The sequence below is a fragment of the Oncorhynchus mykiss genome, chromosome 5 (genome assembly GCF_057628025.1).
Source record: "Oncorhynchus mykiss isolate SJ-2025 chromosome 5, ASM5762802v1, whole genome shotgun sequence".
Classification (NCBI taxonomy): Eukaryota; Metazoa; Chordata; class Actinopteri; order Salmoniformes; family Salmonidae; genus Oncorhynchus; species Oncorhynchus mykiss.
This window is the reverse complement of record NC_143026.1, coordinates 43,200,626-43,216,002: the sequence shown is the minus strand read 5'-3', so window position 1 is coordinate 43,216,002 and position 15,377 is coordinate 43,200,626. Positions and strand designations below refer to the sequence as shown.

Sequence of the window (15,377 nt, the reverse complement as noted above, 5' to 3'; positions counted from 1 at the left end):
TACAGGTGAGGTGGAGGATCCAGAGTATGATGACTGTATGGCCTGTGAGGAAGGCTGTAAGAAGTGTGTACTGTGTAAGTTAGTCTACCCATGTGAACCCTATCTAACAGTTTGAACACGGTTGGCGAGGGCCACGGGGAGAGGAATAGGATGAGAAGATGTCTGAGTGTAGTTTTTCTCTATTCCTCAGATAACCCCAGGCATTGCCTATCCTGCACTGACGGCTTTTACAAGTAAGTAGAGCAAGGAATAAAAATCTTGTTTTAATCTTAATGAACCCCCCCCCCCCCTTTTAATTTATGGAATATCACCTCAATTGTCAATATCTCCGTGTGTGATATGTAAATGAATGGGTGACAGGGGAAGAAGACGACACAAACCAACTTCTTGCATTGAGTTTAGATTCCAAGATGGCTGCTACAAGAACTGCCCAGCGAAGACGTTCAGCGTAGAGGAGGAGATGACCTGTGTGCCGTGTGATGAAAAGTGTGTCAGCTGTGACGAACATGAGTGCTACTGGTGTGAAACCGACCTCTTCTTATCAGGTAAGGGTTTGGTCGGTGTAACTGTGTGTGTGTGTGTGTGCTTGTTTGTGTGTGTGCGTGCGTGCTTGCGTGTGTGTGTTCTTATGTTTTAAAGAGTGCTCTGTTCCACCCAGAGGGGAACTGTGTGTGTGTTGGGGGTTTGTGTGTGTGCGCGTGCGTGCTTTCGTGTGTGTGTGTTCTTGTTATGTTTTAAAGTGTGCTCTGTTCCACCCAGAGGGGAAGTGTGTGCCGGAGTGTCCGGACGGTTTCTACGGAGACGAAGACACCCAGGAGTGTGAAGAGTGTCACTCTGACTGTGTGACATGCAGCGGTCCCGACAGTGACGACTGTGTGTCGTGTGAGGAGGGGAAGAGCCGGGAAGAGGGGGAGTGTGTCTCTAAACAGGATTCCTGCCCTGTTAAGACCTTCCTCACTGGTGAGATTTAAAGGATCAATTTACCGAAAAATAGATGGATGTTGCCACACTGTTAGGGCGTACTTCAGAAATGTATTTCATTACACAAGTTATTGTTAGATGATTGCTAATGACCTTGGCACTTCACTTTACCCTGTGAGGGAGTTTGTTACATTAACATTGCACCTTGCTGCAGGAAAGCCATTTCGAAAATGTAACTTTTCAATCCCAACAACTTTAGTTGTAGGCTATGATTATTATGTGAATAAATCCCCTGGTACTGTATGATATTGACTTGTTTGGTGTTTTCTCGTGTTCTTCCCTGCAGGTGAAGGAGAGTGTGAGGCCTGCCATGCCTCCTGTGACTCGTGTTCAGGAGAGGAGAAGAGCCAGTGTAAAACCTGTGCGAAAGGTCTGCCTGGCGATATTTCTGCCTGTCAATTTGTCAGAATGTGTGTAGTGTGTGCTCGTCTGTTTCCAGTGAGGTCGCCTTAAACCCTGCGAAAAAGAGAAAGATAAGCACATCCCACTGGTTCAGTTCTGGTCCTGATTGCAGACCGTGACAGTGTGCGTGCTCGCGTGTGCGTCTGTGTGTATTCTGACCGTATCCTTCCTGTGCTCTTCCCAGGGCGGTTCCTGTCAGCAGAGCAGGTGTGTGTGTTGAAGTGCCCAGCGAGCTCGTTCGCCGGCCAGCTGAGCGGTGTGTGTGAGCCGTGTCCTCGGGGGTGTGTGCAGTGTGTGGACGAGCATCGCTGCACCCGCTGTCAGGTGGTACGCAAGGCCCCGCTCTACCTGCAAGACGGACAGTGTGTTCGTCAATGCCAGAGGTCAGAGTTCATATGAGTATGGTAAAGGTGATAGCTCGGGATTTAGGCAAAGAGGCCCTTGATCTACTTAGTCAGATGAACTCGTGGATAGCATTTTTATGTAGTCTGTGGCTGCTAGTACGGAGCTTTTGCCCTCGTTCCCGCCCTTCCGGGAAACTGGGTCACGTTTCTGCGCCTGCGTTATTTTACGCACACTATGTAACTACTGCTCACACTCGACCCCTCCCTTCAGGTTTCTCTCTTTACTCTTCTGAACCGTGATGACGTAGCCTATGTCTCTGCCTCGTATTTCTGAACAGCGGAAACAAAAACCCTGCGGCGAGATGAACAAACGTTCCCAAACATACATATTATGAAGGCTATACAACCTCATCCTGTCCGCTGTGACGGGTATTGCAGTTGCACAAGCAGCATACAGTCCCTACACGTTGCATTGGTGCAAAACCAATCCGTGTTTTGTTTGAGGGTGTAGGGTCATCTTTATAGTTGCTGCCATATCGTAGCCACCAGACAGAGTTCCTGAAAAAAGAGCACTACTACTTAGACTGCCTGTCTGCCTCCTGCTTAGCCAATGCGTGCAATGATGATGAAAAATGAACATTTATATCGCTGCTTAGAATTCGTGTCTGTGTCTTGCTGGTGTTTGATATGCTGTCTAGACAGCGGCATGCAACTTCCTGCTTGAGTTTTGTGTTTGGGGCAAAAAAAAAACTATCTGTGTCTTAACCATGCAGAGGCCCTACTAACTGCTATTTTGCTTCTCAATGATCATGCAAGTACTGCACGACTTGGATACCTAGCTGTTCAACTAGGCAGCCGTTCCAGGCAGCCAAGCGTGTATACGGACCGGTAACCAGAGTCTGACAATGGGCGAGTTCATTTTGCGTCGCCCGGTGCACTATAACACCCGTCTTGAAGAAAGAACATGAAAATCGTAGGGATGGTGCCAGGTTTCCTCCTGACCTGACCAAAGAGTTCAATCTTGGTTCTCATGGTCTGAGAGTCCTTTAGGTGCCTTTTTGCAAACTCCAAGCGGGCTGTCATGTGCCTTTTACTGAGGAGTGGCTTCCGTCTAGCCACTCTACTATAAAGGCCTGATTGGTGGAGTGCTGAATAGATGGTTGTCCTTCTCCACAGAGGAACTCTGGCGCTCTGTCAGTGACCATCAGGTTCTTGGTCACTTCCCTGACCAAGACCCTTCTCCCCCGATTGCTCAGTTTGTCCGAGCGTCCAGCTGTAGGTAGAGTCTTGGTGGTTCCAAACTTCTTCTATTTAAGAATGATGGAGGCCACTGTTTACTTGGGGACCTTCAATGCTGCAGAAATGTTTTGGTACCCTTCCCCAGATCTGTGCCTCGACACAATCCTGTCTCGGAGCTCTACAGACAATTTATTCAACCCCTATAGACAGATGTGTGCCAATCAATTGAATTTACCACAGGTTTACTCCAACCAAGTTGTAGAAACATTTCAAGGATGATCAATGGAAACAGGATACACCTGAGCTCAATTTCGAGTCTCATAGCAAAGGGTCTGAATACTTTTTTTATTATTTTTTTCTTCTTCATTTGACAAACATTTCTAAAAACCTGTTTTCACGTTGTCGTTATGGGGTATTATGTGTAGATTGATTTTAGAATAAGTAATGTAACATTTTTTTCCCCATCTTTAATCCTGCTCCTAGAAACTCCCAGAGGTTTCTGTTCCAACTCAGGGCTCATACACCATTTTGGATCATGATTCATTGCTCCTCTCCCCACACATCATTGCTGTGGAAAATGATGATATATTGTATGACATGGTGATGTATTCACCTCTTTATCTAAATGGCGTATATACCTTTCATTTTACAGAACTGGAGTGCCTGCTGAACTCTACTGTACCCACTCAAACCCTCTCAGTTGTCATGACAGCTTTCCCGGAGATGCTCTTCTCCATCACAATGTCGTGGATTGACTCCAATTGCTCACTCCCCCTTGTGGATTTAGAAGCTTTGGATTGGTCTAGGCAATTTACACCATACTTCTACCACCAGTCCACGAGAGGGAGTGAACGAGTGCACACTTTGGGGAGAAGGGTAGAGAATGATCCCGTGAACCCCAGTGTGCAACTCAACGTCCTCTCTGCTGTGCTCTCCCACTGTGTACTTTTAGTGGGTATGCAGCGGGCCAGGTGTGTCGCGGCTGTGCGACAGGCTGTGCCTCCTGTGAGAAAAATGCCACCCACTGTCTGAGCTGTGTGGAGCCCTTCCTTCTGTACCAACACCAGTGTGTGGAGGCCTGCCCCCCTGCACACACGCTCAGAGACGGGGAGTGTCAGCACTGTCCCACAGCCTGCCAGGAGTGTAGCCCCAACAGCGAGTGCACAGGTGAGACACACCCAGACGAGAGTAGTGATGGCATATTTGTCATTTATTAAGGATCCCAATTACAGGTCTACTCTTTCTGGTGTCCAGCAACATTAAGGCAGTTATGTAACATTTCAATATGACATGACATTGCATTTCGTGACACTTTTCACAACATACAAAGTGTGTTCCCTCAGGCCACTACTCTACTATCACATATCTACAGTCTATGTGTACGTGGGTGTAGAGGGCGTCTTATCATGTGTATGTGTGTCTCTTCAGTCTCCCGCCGTTCCATAAGGTGTATATTTCTGTTTAAAAAAAATCTGATTCTACTGCTTGTGGGATAGAGTTCCATGTAGCCATGGCACTATGTAGTAATGTGTGCCTCCCATAATCTGTTCTGGACTTGGGGATTGTGAAGAGACCTCTGGTGTCATGTCTTTGTGGGGTACTCATGGGGTGTCTGAGCTGTGTGCTAGTAGTTTAGACGGACAACTCGGTGCATTCAGCATGTCAACACTTCTTACAAGAAAACAAGTAGTGATGAAGTCAATCTCTCCTCCACTTACATGCATATTTACATGCATGTTGTTAATATTAGCTCTCTGTGTACATTTAAGGGGCAGTCCTGCTGCCCTGTTCTGAGCCAATTTCCCGAGGTCCCTCTTTGTGGCACCTGACCACACGACTGAACAGCACACCAGGTGTGACAAAATTAGAGCCCGTAGGACCTGCCTTGTTGATAGTGTTTAAAAAGGCAGAGCAGCGCATTATTATGGACAGACTTGACCATGACAGTTTACAATCCTAGGGTTTCTCCAAGCATTTTAGTCACCTCAAATTGCTAAATTTCCACGTTATTTATTACAAGATTTAGTTGAGGTTTAGGGTTTAGTGAATGATTTGTCTCAAATACAATGCTTTTAGTTTTTTAAATGTTTATTCCTTGCCACCCATTCTGAAACTAACTGCAGCTCTTTGATAAGGGTTGCAGTGATTTCACTCACTGCAGTAGCTGATGTGTATAGTGTTGTCGTCCACATACGTAGACACACTGGCTTTACTCAAGGCCAGTGGCATGTCATTAGTAAAGATTGAAAAAAGTAAGGGGCCTAGACAGCTGCCCTGGGGAATTCCTGATTCTACCTGGATTATGTTGGAGAGGCTTCCATTCAAGAACACCCTCTGTGTTCTCTTAGACCGGTAACTCTTTATCCACAATATAGCAGGGGGTGTAAAGCCGTAACAAATACGTTTTTCCATCAGCAGACTATGATCGATAATGTCAAAAGCCGCACTGAAGTGTAACGAAACGGCTCCTACAATCTTTTTATCTTCAATTTCTCTCAGCCAATCATCAGTAATTTGTGTAAATGCCGTGCTTCTAAATGTCTTTCCCTATAAGCGTGCTGACATTTTTTTTCACCTCTTACACACTCACTTTGCAGAATTTTAAATGCTTGTCTGTCATAATTTGATCAGTTATAGTGGCAGCGTTTGTTGCTGGCATGCCATGCCTAAATTTGCTAATCTTGCCAATAAAAAATAAAAAAATTAAATTAAATGCCTATCAGTGGGTTTTGTGATGAATGAATGATGAAATGGAGTTGACGTTGCCTTTTTGCCCCAAATTTAATTTAAGGTGCTCCAAACCTTTTTACTATCATTCTTTATATCATGTATCTTTGTTTCATAGTATAGTTTCTTCTTTTTATTCAGTTTAGTCACAGGACTTCTCAATTTGCAGTACGTTTGCCAATCAGTTGTGCAGCCAGACTTATTTGCCATTCCTTTTGCTTCATCCCTCTCAACCATAACATTTTTCAATTCCTCATCAATCCAAGGGGATTTAAAGGTTTTTAGCCATTTTCTTCATGGGTGCATGCTTATTAGTAACTTCAATAAGCAATTTCATAAATGTGTCAAGTGCAGCGTCTGGTTGCTCCGGATTACACACCATCAACAACATAGGTATCACTACAAAACATCTTCTATGACCTCTTATACACTATATCCAGCTTTTGGAACTTTGGTTTTCCTAGATATGGCTACTATATTGTGATCACTACATCCAATGGATTTGGATACTGCTTTAAAGCACATTTCTACAGCATTAGTAAAGATGTGATCAATACATGTTGATGATTTCATTCCTGTGCTGTTTGTAACTACCCTGGTAGGTTGACTGATAACCTGGACCAGGTTGCAGACACCAGTTACAGTTTGAAGCAGCTTGATGAAAGCCAGTCAATATTTAAATCACCCAGAAAATATACCTCTCTGTTGATGTCACATACGTTATCCAGATAAAGGGCAAAGAGAGAGAAATAAATATAAAAAATCAATAGGTAGCCAGACAGGGAACAATAAATTCCCTATCTTAATCCATCAGTCTCCTTTCTCTCTCTCCCTCATGTCTCTCTCTCTCCCTCTCTCCATTCCTCCCTCCCTCGCCTCCCTCCCAGGCTGTGAGGAGTACCACTTCCTCTACGAGGGCCGCTGTGTGACGGACTGTCCCGAGAGGTTCTTCCAGGACTCTGAGCAGGGCGTGTGTGTCCGCTGTCACCCTGACTGTGCCCAGTGTGACGGTCCGGATGGGGACGACTGTGACTCTTGTGCAGACCCAGAGGCCACCCTGCACAACGGAGCCTGTCTGCCAAACTGCCCCTCCCACACCTACAGGGACAGCAGGACTGGACAGTGCAAAGGTGGGGAGGCTTGGATCTTGACACAGTGGTTCCCAAGCATTTTAGGACTGAGATCCCCTGAAACCCTTTGAAAGTTTAATGTGACCCACCAAATAAAGAAAGCCAACCATAAGGGGAAAAGTATGCACTTCTCCAGTGTACTATAGGTCATCTAGACTCTTGACTAGGTCATCTAGATTCCATGCAACCCAGTGCTGTGACGTATTTGGTTTCTGTGTGATATCTCGTTTCTCTGTGTCAACTTTTTCCAGACTGTGATGGCTCCTGTCTTACGTGCTCGGGGCCCCACGCTGGCTCCTGCTCCAGCTGCAGAGAGGGTCAGAGACTGGACGCCCACGGGCAGTGTGACCCCCTGGTTAACAGGTGCACCACCCGCCACTACACTGGAGAATGCCACCCATGCCACAAGTACTGCCAGCAGTGCAACGGGCCGGGCAAGAGCCACTGTCTGAGCTGCAACCAGAACCATTTTATACTGAGTGAGTGGAGTCATTCTCATTCCTCAACCCTTGATCATACAGTCTTACACTAGCTGTGGATAAGACCATGCTAAGTGCAATGCTAAGAATAGAAGAGAAGAGGAAAAAACAGTCACTGAAAGTAGTTTTTGGTTTAGAACAGGGGTGACAAACTCATTTTGCCGTGGTGGCCTTATTCGGTTTTCATTGGGGTCCGGAGGGCGACAGTGATAATGTGTTATATTTCCTTGCCGTCAAAATTGGCAAGAAAATAGTCTTCTATCCATCGTTCTTGGAATTTTTAATGCTCCCCCGACTGTCTAGTAATTATTAGCATGCTGGACAGTCAAGAAACTGTTTGAATATAGGTCCATTATCATTTCTACACAGTTTCGATTTGGTTTTAGTCTTTTTAAAGTATATTGAGTTAGTTCCCCCCACCCCCTATTTTTTGCTCAAACCCCTGCCGGCCAGATTAGACCCTGTGTTTGACACCTCTGGTTTAGATGTTTAATTCATGAGTAGCAGTAGCAAATTTAACAAACAGACACTTTTCCATGCCAGCCGTCGTGATCGGAAATTGTTAATTTTTCCAGAGCCACCATTTCATGTTGAAGTGTGTGTGTGTGTGTGTGTGTGTGTGTGTGTGTGTGTGTGTGTGTGTGTGTGTGTGTGTGTGTGTGTGTGTGTGTGTATATATATAGACGGTACCTGTATGGACTTCTGTCCTACTGGGTTCTACCAAGATGAGTCAAGCCAGAGATGTGAAGGATGCCACCCAGCCTGTCTCACCTGCATGGGCAGACACAGCCACGAGTGTCTCAGTTGCAAGGACCACCTATTCAGAGAGGGCAAGGAGTGTGTGGACACCTGCCAACCAAGGTTTAATTATAGTGTTGTTATTTAGTTGTCACTTTTGACTTTGGAAGATAATGTTATGATATGGTTGCTTAGTTATTTGATCCATTTTTATTTGATCCCAAAACAACTTATATTATTTATGACAGTTCTATAATTTATGAACAGTTAACATTAACTCCAGTATATGTGGCTCGTGTACAGCAACTCACAAACACAACATTTTAGTGTTGTATCACCATGCTCCGTCGGACCAATGGAGTCTGGGCAGACCATCCATCATATTGTGTTGTTTCACTCACACTCGTGTCTTCTGTGCTGTGTAATATATTGAGACCTCAGACAACAGGTACAGTCCATTGAATAACAATGGAGCTCACGACTGAGATTGAAATGGCCTTTCATATGGCCTGATAAATGCTAAGTAGACCAGATAGTATTTGAGCAGGAGTGATTGAAACGGTTACATGTAATGTGCTGTTCAATTGATGCCCAGTTTAAATATCTCAAAGAGGCTACAAAAGGCACACAAATGGTAAAAACTCATATTTATTGCTGTGATGTTTCCCAAACACACAGCTACAAGCATTGGGACACACGACTGACAGTGCATTCACAAAGTAATCAGACCCCTTGACTTTTTCCACATTTTGTTACGTTACAGCCTTATTCTAAAATGTATAAAAAAAAAATTTCACTCATCAATTTACACACAATACCTCATAATGACAAAGCATAAACAGGTTTTTAGAAAATATAAAACTGAAATATCACATTTACATAAGTATTCAGACCCTTCATTCAGTACTTTGTTGAAGCACCTTTGGCAGCGATTACAGCCTCGAGTCTTCTTGGGTGTGACGCTACAATCTGTATTTGGGGAGTTTCTCCCATTCTTCTCTGCAGATCGTCTCAAGCTCTGTCGGGTTGGATGGGGAGTTTCGCTGCACAGCTATTTTCAGGTCTCTCCAGAAATGTTAGATCGGTTTCAAGTTTGGGCTCTGTCTGGGCCACTCAAGGACATTCAAAGACTTGTCCCGAAGCCACTCCTGTGTTGTCTTGGCTGTGTGCTTACGGTCGTGGTCTTTGCCCCCAGTCTGAGGTCCTGAGCACTCTGGAGCAGATTTTTATCAAGGATCTCTCTGTACTTTGTTCCGTTCATCTTTCCCTCGATCCTGACTAGTCTCCCAGTCCCTGCTGCTGAAAAACATCCCCACAGCATGATGCTGCCACCACCATGCTTCAACGTAGGGATGATGCCAGGTTTTCTCCAGACGTGATGCTTGGCATTCAGGCCAAAGAGTTCAATCTTGGTTTCATCAGACCAGAGAATCTTGTTTCTCAAGGTCTGAGTCATTTAGGTGCCTTTTGGCAAAGTCCAAACGGGCTGTCATTGCTTTTTTACTGAGGAGTGGCTTCTGTCTGGCCACTCTACCATCAAGGCTTGATTGGTGGAAAGCTGCAGAGATGGTTGTCCTGGAAGGTTCTCCCATCTCCACAGAGGAACTCTGGAGCTCTGTCAGAGTGACCATCGGGTTCTTGGTCACCTCCCTGACCAAGGCCCTTCTCCCTCGATTACTCAGTGTGGCCGAGTGGCCAGCTCTAGGAAGAGTTTTGGTGGTTCCAAACTTCTTCCATTTATGAATGATGGAGGCCACTGTGTTATTCAGGACCTTCAATGCTGCAGAAATGTTTTGGTACCCTTCCTTAGATCTATGCCTCGACACAATCCTGTTTCTCATGGCTTAGGTTTTTGCTCTGATATGAACTGTCAACTGTCGGACCTTATATAGACAGATGTGTGCCAATCAATTGAATTTACCACAGGTGGACTCCAATCAAGTTGTAGAAACATCTCAAGGATGATCAATGGAAACAGGATGCTCCTGAGCTCAAATAAAGTATTTGTTTTTAATTTTAATACATTTGGAAAAAATCTAAACTTGTTTTCGCTTTGTTATTATGGTATAATGTGTGTAGATTGATGAGGGGAAACATTTATTTAATACATTTTAGAATAAGGCTGTAACGTAACAAAATGTGGACAAAGGGGTCTGAATACTTTCCTTATGTCAGTTAAGATGGTGTCCTATGGAGACATAACATGCACAGTTTGAGCTACTCCAGGAAGTAACCTTGCAGGCTAGCTCAGTGCTGCCACTTCTCATTGAGTAACTCCAATTGAAGTCGGACCAGTGTACTGCAGGCTGCCATTAGCAACTATATTAGCCTGTAACTTCTACTGTGTGGGATTTTAAAATAATCGGTTCAAGGACATACATCTGGCGTATTAGAAGCAAATATTGGTATCATGATTGTCTTAAAAAAACACATCTCCCACACAGACACCTAGAAACAGTGACACACATCCACATATATATACACACACACACACCAATAAATAGACAGTCACACACACACGCACACACACAAACCCCTTCTAAACATCCACACATCCCTACACACCGTCAATGATGGGTGTCCCTGTCTGACTTGCACTGTCTCGCAGTCACTATGGAAACATGACCTCGAGGACGTGTGAGAGGTGTGACCCGAGCTGCGGTGAGTGTTCCGGGGGCAGGGCTGATGGCTGTCTGAACTGTGCAGATGGACTGCTCTACCTGAGGAAACAGGGACACTGTCACTCCAGCTGTCCCCAGGGCCACTATCAGGACAGCCAGCACCACACCTGTGAGCCCTGTCACTCGAGCTGCAGAACCTGCTCAGGTAGGGAGGACGAGAGACCTGCGTGTGTATGTGTCTGTCTTAGTCTCTTTTTTTCACAGTTGGATCATAAGATACTTTAAAACCCAGTCAATACTTGTTACCATAATCATGAAGGGGCTGTTTCCCGGACCTGGACCCAGATTAAGCCTATTCCAGGACTGAAAGGTACTTTCTATGGAGATTTTTCATTGAGTATGCAGTCCAGAATTAGCCTTAATCTGGTCTGGGAAAAGTACATCGATCTGTTTTTGGCATTCACAAGTGATTGAATATCGACCTATTCCTAAAACAGAGAACGACGAGACAGATCTCCCAGTTAGCACATCTGATTCCTTAGAAGTTGTGGGAACGTATGTTTTTCGTTTCCCATTGGCTCTGGGAACAAAGCCATAAGTTTCCTGACCGGTAAAACAAAACGTTCTGAGAACGGAAGTGAACATTTTTCCCTGTTTTGGGAACGTACATTTTTAGGTTGCTGGGGGGTTCTGAGAATGTTTCACTATCGTTCCCAAAACCTTTCCTGAGACGTTTTTTTTATGTTCTGAGAATGGAAATTATAGGTGATTTTAAGGTAATTAAATTACATTTTGAGAACGTTTCAATAACACTGTTAGCTTAGTTTGGGTTAATTGTTTTAACCTCCAAGCACAGATGGGACACATGAAAATGTGTTTGCTTAGGCATTAATCATGCAAACACATTTCTTTTTTCACTGTGGCACAGTGTCAGTGAAATTCAAACTTTTGATCTTCTGTTCTGTATCCATGGAATTAGTCAGTAGTAGTTATTTTTTATACTCATTCAAAGCTGTTAATTTTAGCCTATTCAAATTGACCCCATTTTCAAAGGAAACAAGCGCTCATTAAGAATTTGGTTGATGCTGAGAACAAATATTATTTTAAATATCATTCTTAGTGTTGTTTGAATCTTACTAAAGTTTTTTTGTGTTTTTTTAAATGGAAAGTTTTCTTAATGTTCTGCGAACATGACTTTAACTAGAACCACGAGGAAACCTGCAGAAAACATTATGCTAAAGTACTGAAATTCCCAACAAGCTCTCACAGTCTCCGAGTTCACATTCTTCACATTTTGAAGTTGTTCCAAACTTCAAATTTGTAAGTGTTTTTAAGGTTACGTTTAGACACTCTGAATGGTTAAGGTAAGGGTTAAGGTTTGGGATAGGCTAAAACCAAAAATTAAAACAACTTTGTATCACTGGATTCAAACATGCAATCTTTGGCACCAGAGACAGATGCTTAGGCATTAACTCCAAATGTTTTAAGGTTAGGGTTAAGTTTAGGCATTTACGCCAAAATCTTAAGGTTAGGCATTCATTCTGAATGGTTAAGGTTTGGGATAGGCTTAAAACACAAATCTCAAAAACAACTTTCTATCGCAGGATTTGAACGTGCAACCTTTGGAACCAAAGGCAGATGCTTGCGCCCATCTGCCATCCCCGCCCATAATGCCCTAGCAAAACCATAATCTACTTGAAAGTAACAGAGTTCACTAATGCCCCTAGTGGCCGGTTTCCACGTCATTCCCCGACATTCCCCGATGGATGGACGTTGAATACTGATTTGTGTGGCCTGGCTGGAAATTCCCGCAGAAGAAAGTTGTTTCTTAATAATCTCTGAATGTTCTGAGAACATGGCTTTAAATAGAACCATGAGGAAACCTGTAGAAAACGTTATCCAGAAAGATTGAAATCCCTCAGGAGAATGAACATTCTCTGAACTATTTGACAACATTGCCTAGTGTCAAACCATTGGGAGAATGTTCTTAGAACATGACCAACATTGAAATGAAACGTAACCGCGTTTGAACTTTTAAGAAAAATCTGTTCAAGTAATGAAATACCAAGAAAATGTTTGTTTTTGTCACGTTTTTGTCAAACGTGTTGAGAAGCCAAGCATCTATCCTGCATCATTCCCAGAAAGTTGTATGCAAAATAACCATAGGACAACCACACTCTCACCAAGCTCTCAGAAACATATGGTTCTCAGAACGTTATCTGTTAGCTGAGTTGTGTCTTTAAATTGACTAACTAAATCCAACAGGAAAAAAAAACAATGCACTGGAATGTCATGCCATCTACGCTACAGTCCAAGTGCCCAACAATGTAATTGTCCCATATTTCCAGGAAAAGGATCTCAGGCGTGTGACTTGTGTCACATGGGCTACACGCTGTCAGACGGAATGTGTGAGTCCCACTGCAACATGGGTCAATACCCCGTGCTACAGGTAACCACGAATACCCATTACTCACCACTCACCATCTCTGTACTGTATAATGTGCTTCATGTTAGTCACACATGTCAGGCTTGACACACTCCCTGATGTCTATGAGTCACAAATAAAGTTGCATACGTCCTGATGTCAATACAGAAATGAGTGCAGTGTTAAATGACTAATTTAACTTAAACGTGTTTGATCGATAGTTGTTAGTGTTGTTTGGCTGGAGAACGGTACCTCGTTACCGGGTAGAAATGTGCCCCTAGTTAAAAGGCAGGTTTGTGGCTCTCAAGGACCGGTGCTCTGCATCCTTGACTTAAACTTACCTTGTCCTTTCACATATGCACATGTGCATTATAGCATGTAGCGGGGCTAGGAGTTAGAGGTGGGGCTTGTGTGCTGATTCCTCACATCTTCTCTCCTTGAATCCTTCTCAAAACACATTGGAGAAGGTCCAAGGGGAGAAATATTCTGAGGAGGAGGCAGGGAAGAGGACACAGGGATAGAGAATTGAGACTCACCCCCTGTTTCTTTGTCGAGTTATCAAGGAAAATAGTTTTGAGATTCACCCTGTTTGTGTGACAGCCTGTCCACTTGTGGTCTTCTGGCCAGGATTGTGAGGACTGTGACGGTTCCTGTCTGGACTGTCGCGGACCTGGTCCATACAACTGCACCATTTGTCCTGCCCATGCCATCCTCACAACCGGGGGACGCTGTCTGCTCTGCTGTCAGAACGACATGCTAGTAGAGGGAGATTCCGAAGCGCAGCAGCAGCAGCAGCAAGAATGCTGCAACTGCACTGAGACAAGAGGTGGGCTCAGGGCTCTGTTCCAATATACAGACCAGCATACCCCTTAGAATGAAGCAGACTAGAGTTCAAATACTATAACATTCAAAGTACTTTAGCTGTGCTTGATTGAACTTACCTGGTGCTGTCGAACAGATAGAAAAGTGCAAACCTCACCCATCTGGCAATCCAGCCATGGTTAAAGCAAACACTAAAAGGATTTGAACGATTTTATTTAAACCCAAGTCTGGAATGAGTTTATAGTAACAGGTATCATGTTCATGTAATCAACCACCCGATCACATGTCTGTTGTCTTTCTCTCCGGTCTACAGGGGAGTGCGTCCTCAGTACTAACCTGGCCTTCCGCAATGACGAAGAGGAGTCAGCCGGGAACATGGCGCTCTTCATCATCACCTCCATCCTACTGCTGCTGGGCCTGGGTACCATAGTCTTCCTCATCCGACGCTCCCGCTCCAAGAGCCCCTCCCTCCCCGACCCCATCACGGCCCCCCGTGGCTACGAGAAGCTGGGTGGCGGGCATCATAATACCACATCCGCCGGGCACGCCAGTTCCAGCGGGCATTTCCGCGAGGCCCAGTTGGTGGATCTCACTGAGCGCTACGGGAATAAGGATGAGGAAGATGAGGACGAAGATGAGGACATTGTGTACATGGGTCAGGATGGAACGGTCTACAGGAAGTTCAGGTACGGACAGCCAGGGAATGATAATGACGACGAGCTGGAGTACGATGATGAGAGCTATACATTTCGCTGATGAGTGATTTTTACACTTTTTCTACAGTTCTACCTCTTTCTTCCTTTTTCTCTCTACCTCTTTATTTTCTCTCTCTCTCTGACTAGATCTTTCCCTCCGGGCTTGCATCCATTTTATTTGTCCTCCTTTGAAATTCAGCTAAAACAAGAATGAATAGCTATTTCATACTGAGGGGTGTTTAAAACAAATGCTGTTCATTCACAAAACTGTATGTTCTAGTCAAAGACCAGTTCTTTTTAACATTTATGGGAAATGTATATTTTATTTTGTTGTGTCTTTTGGTTTATTTTGTGTGTGGCTTCAACCATGACGCCTGTAAAACAATATCCTATTTGTCGTAAAAATTGGTTTCAAAATGGTGTTACTCCTCTTTGTAATTGTGGTGGTTTTGAAGTTTAATTCGGGCTCTATTCAGTCTGGAATCGATGAAGCGTTACAGATTGCACAAAATAAATGTTAAGGTAATTTCCGATTGAGCCGACATATGCAGCGTTTACCCTGAATGCAGTCTCCGCTAACTCGGGAACATTGCCTTTAAATTTAAACCCAGCTGTAACGCTGATGGAGTGGAGTCCTAACACTTTCAGAGCTATGGTTTTGCCACTTGTCTTTTGTATAATTACTTTGCCGCCGTTGGCTTTTGATTAGCAAATATTGTGTTGTTATTCAAATAAAGTTGAATTGAATTTGAAGAAATGATTTGCGATAACACT

General features: G+C 44.2%; 1 protein-coding gene across 1 annotated transcript in view; it reads left to right on the top strand.

Annotated features, from left to right (window-relative positions):
* Nucleotides 1–15,142, top strand: part of pcsk5a (proprotein convertase subtilisin/kexin type 5a) — a 34,338-nt gene extending 19,196 nt beyond the window's left edge. Inside the window, exons 24-37 of the mRNA XM_036977596.2 lie at nucleotides 6–74; nucleotides 191–233; nucleotides 403–545; nucleotides 760–960; nucleotides 1,268–1,351; nucleotides 1,568–1,766; nucleotides 3,919–4,133; nucleotides 6,581–6,823; nucleotides 7,075–7,302; nucleotides 7,986–8,163; nucleotides 10,649–10,866; nucleotides 13,010–13,110; nucleotides 13,714–13,912; nucleotides 14,222–15,142. Of these exons, the coding sequence (XP_036833491.2) occupies nucleotides 6–74; nucleotides 191–233; nucleotides 403–545; nucleotides 760–960; nucleotides 1,268–1,351; nucleotides 1,568–1,766; nucleotides 3,919–4,133; nucleotides 6,581–6,823; nucleotides 7,075–7,302; nucleotides 7,986–8,163; nucleotides 10,649–10,866; nucleotides 13,010–13,110; nucleotides 13,714–13,912; nucleotides 14,222–14,664 (2,564 nt within the window). The 3' untranslated portion in view covers nucleotides 14,665–15,142. The remainder of the gene's footprint in view (nucleotides 1–5; nucleotides 75–190; nucleotides 234–402; nucleotides 546–759; nucleotides 961–1,267; nucleotides 1,352–1,567; nucleotides 1,767–3,918; nucleotides 4,134–6,580; nucleotides 6,824–7,074; nucleotides 7,303–7,985; nucleotides 8,164–10,648; nucleotides 10,867–13,009; nucleotides 13,111–13,713; nucleotides 13,913–14,221) is intronic.
* Nucleotides 15,143–15,377: the final 235 nt, after the last annotated feature.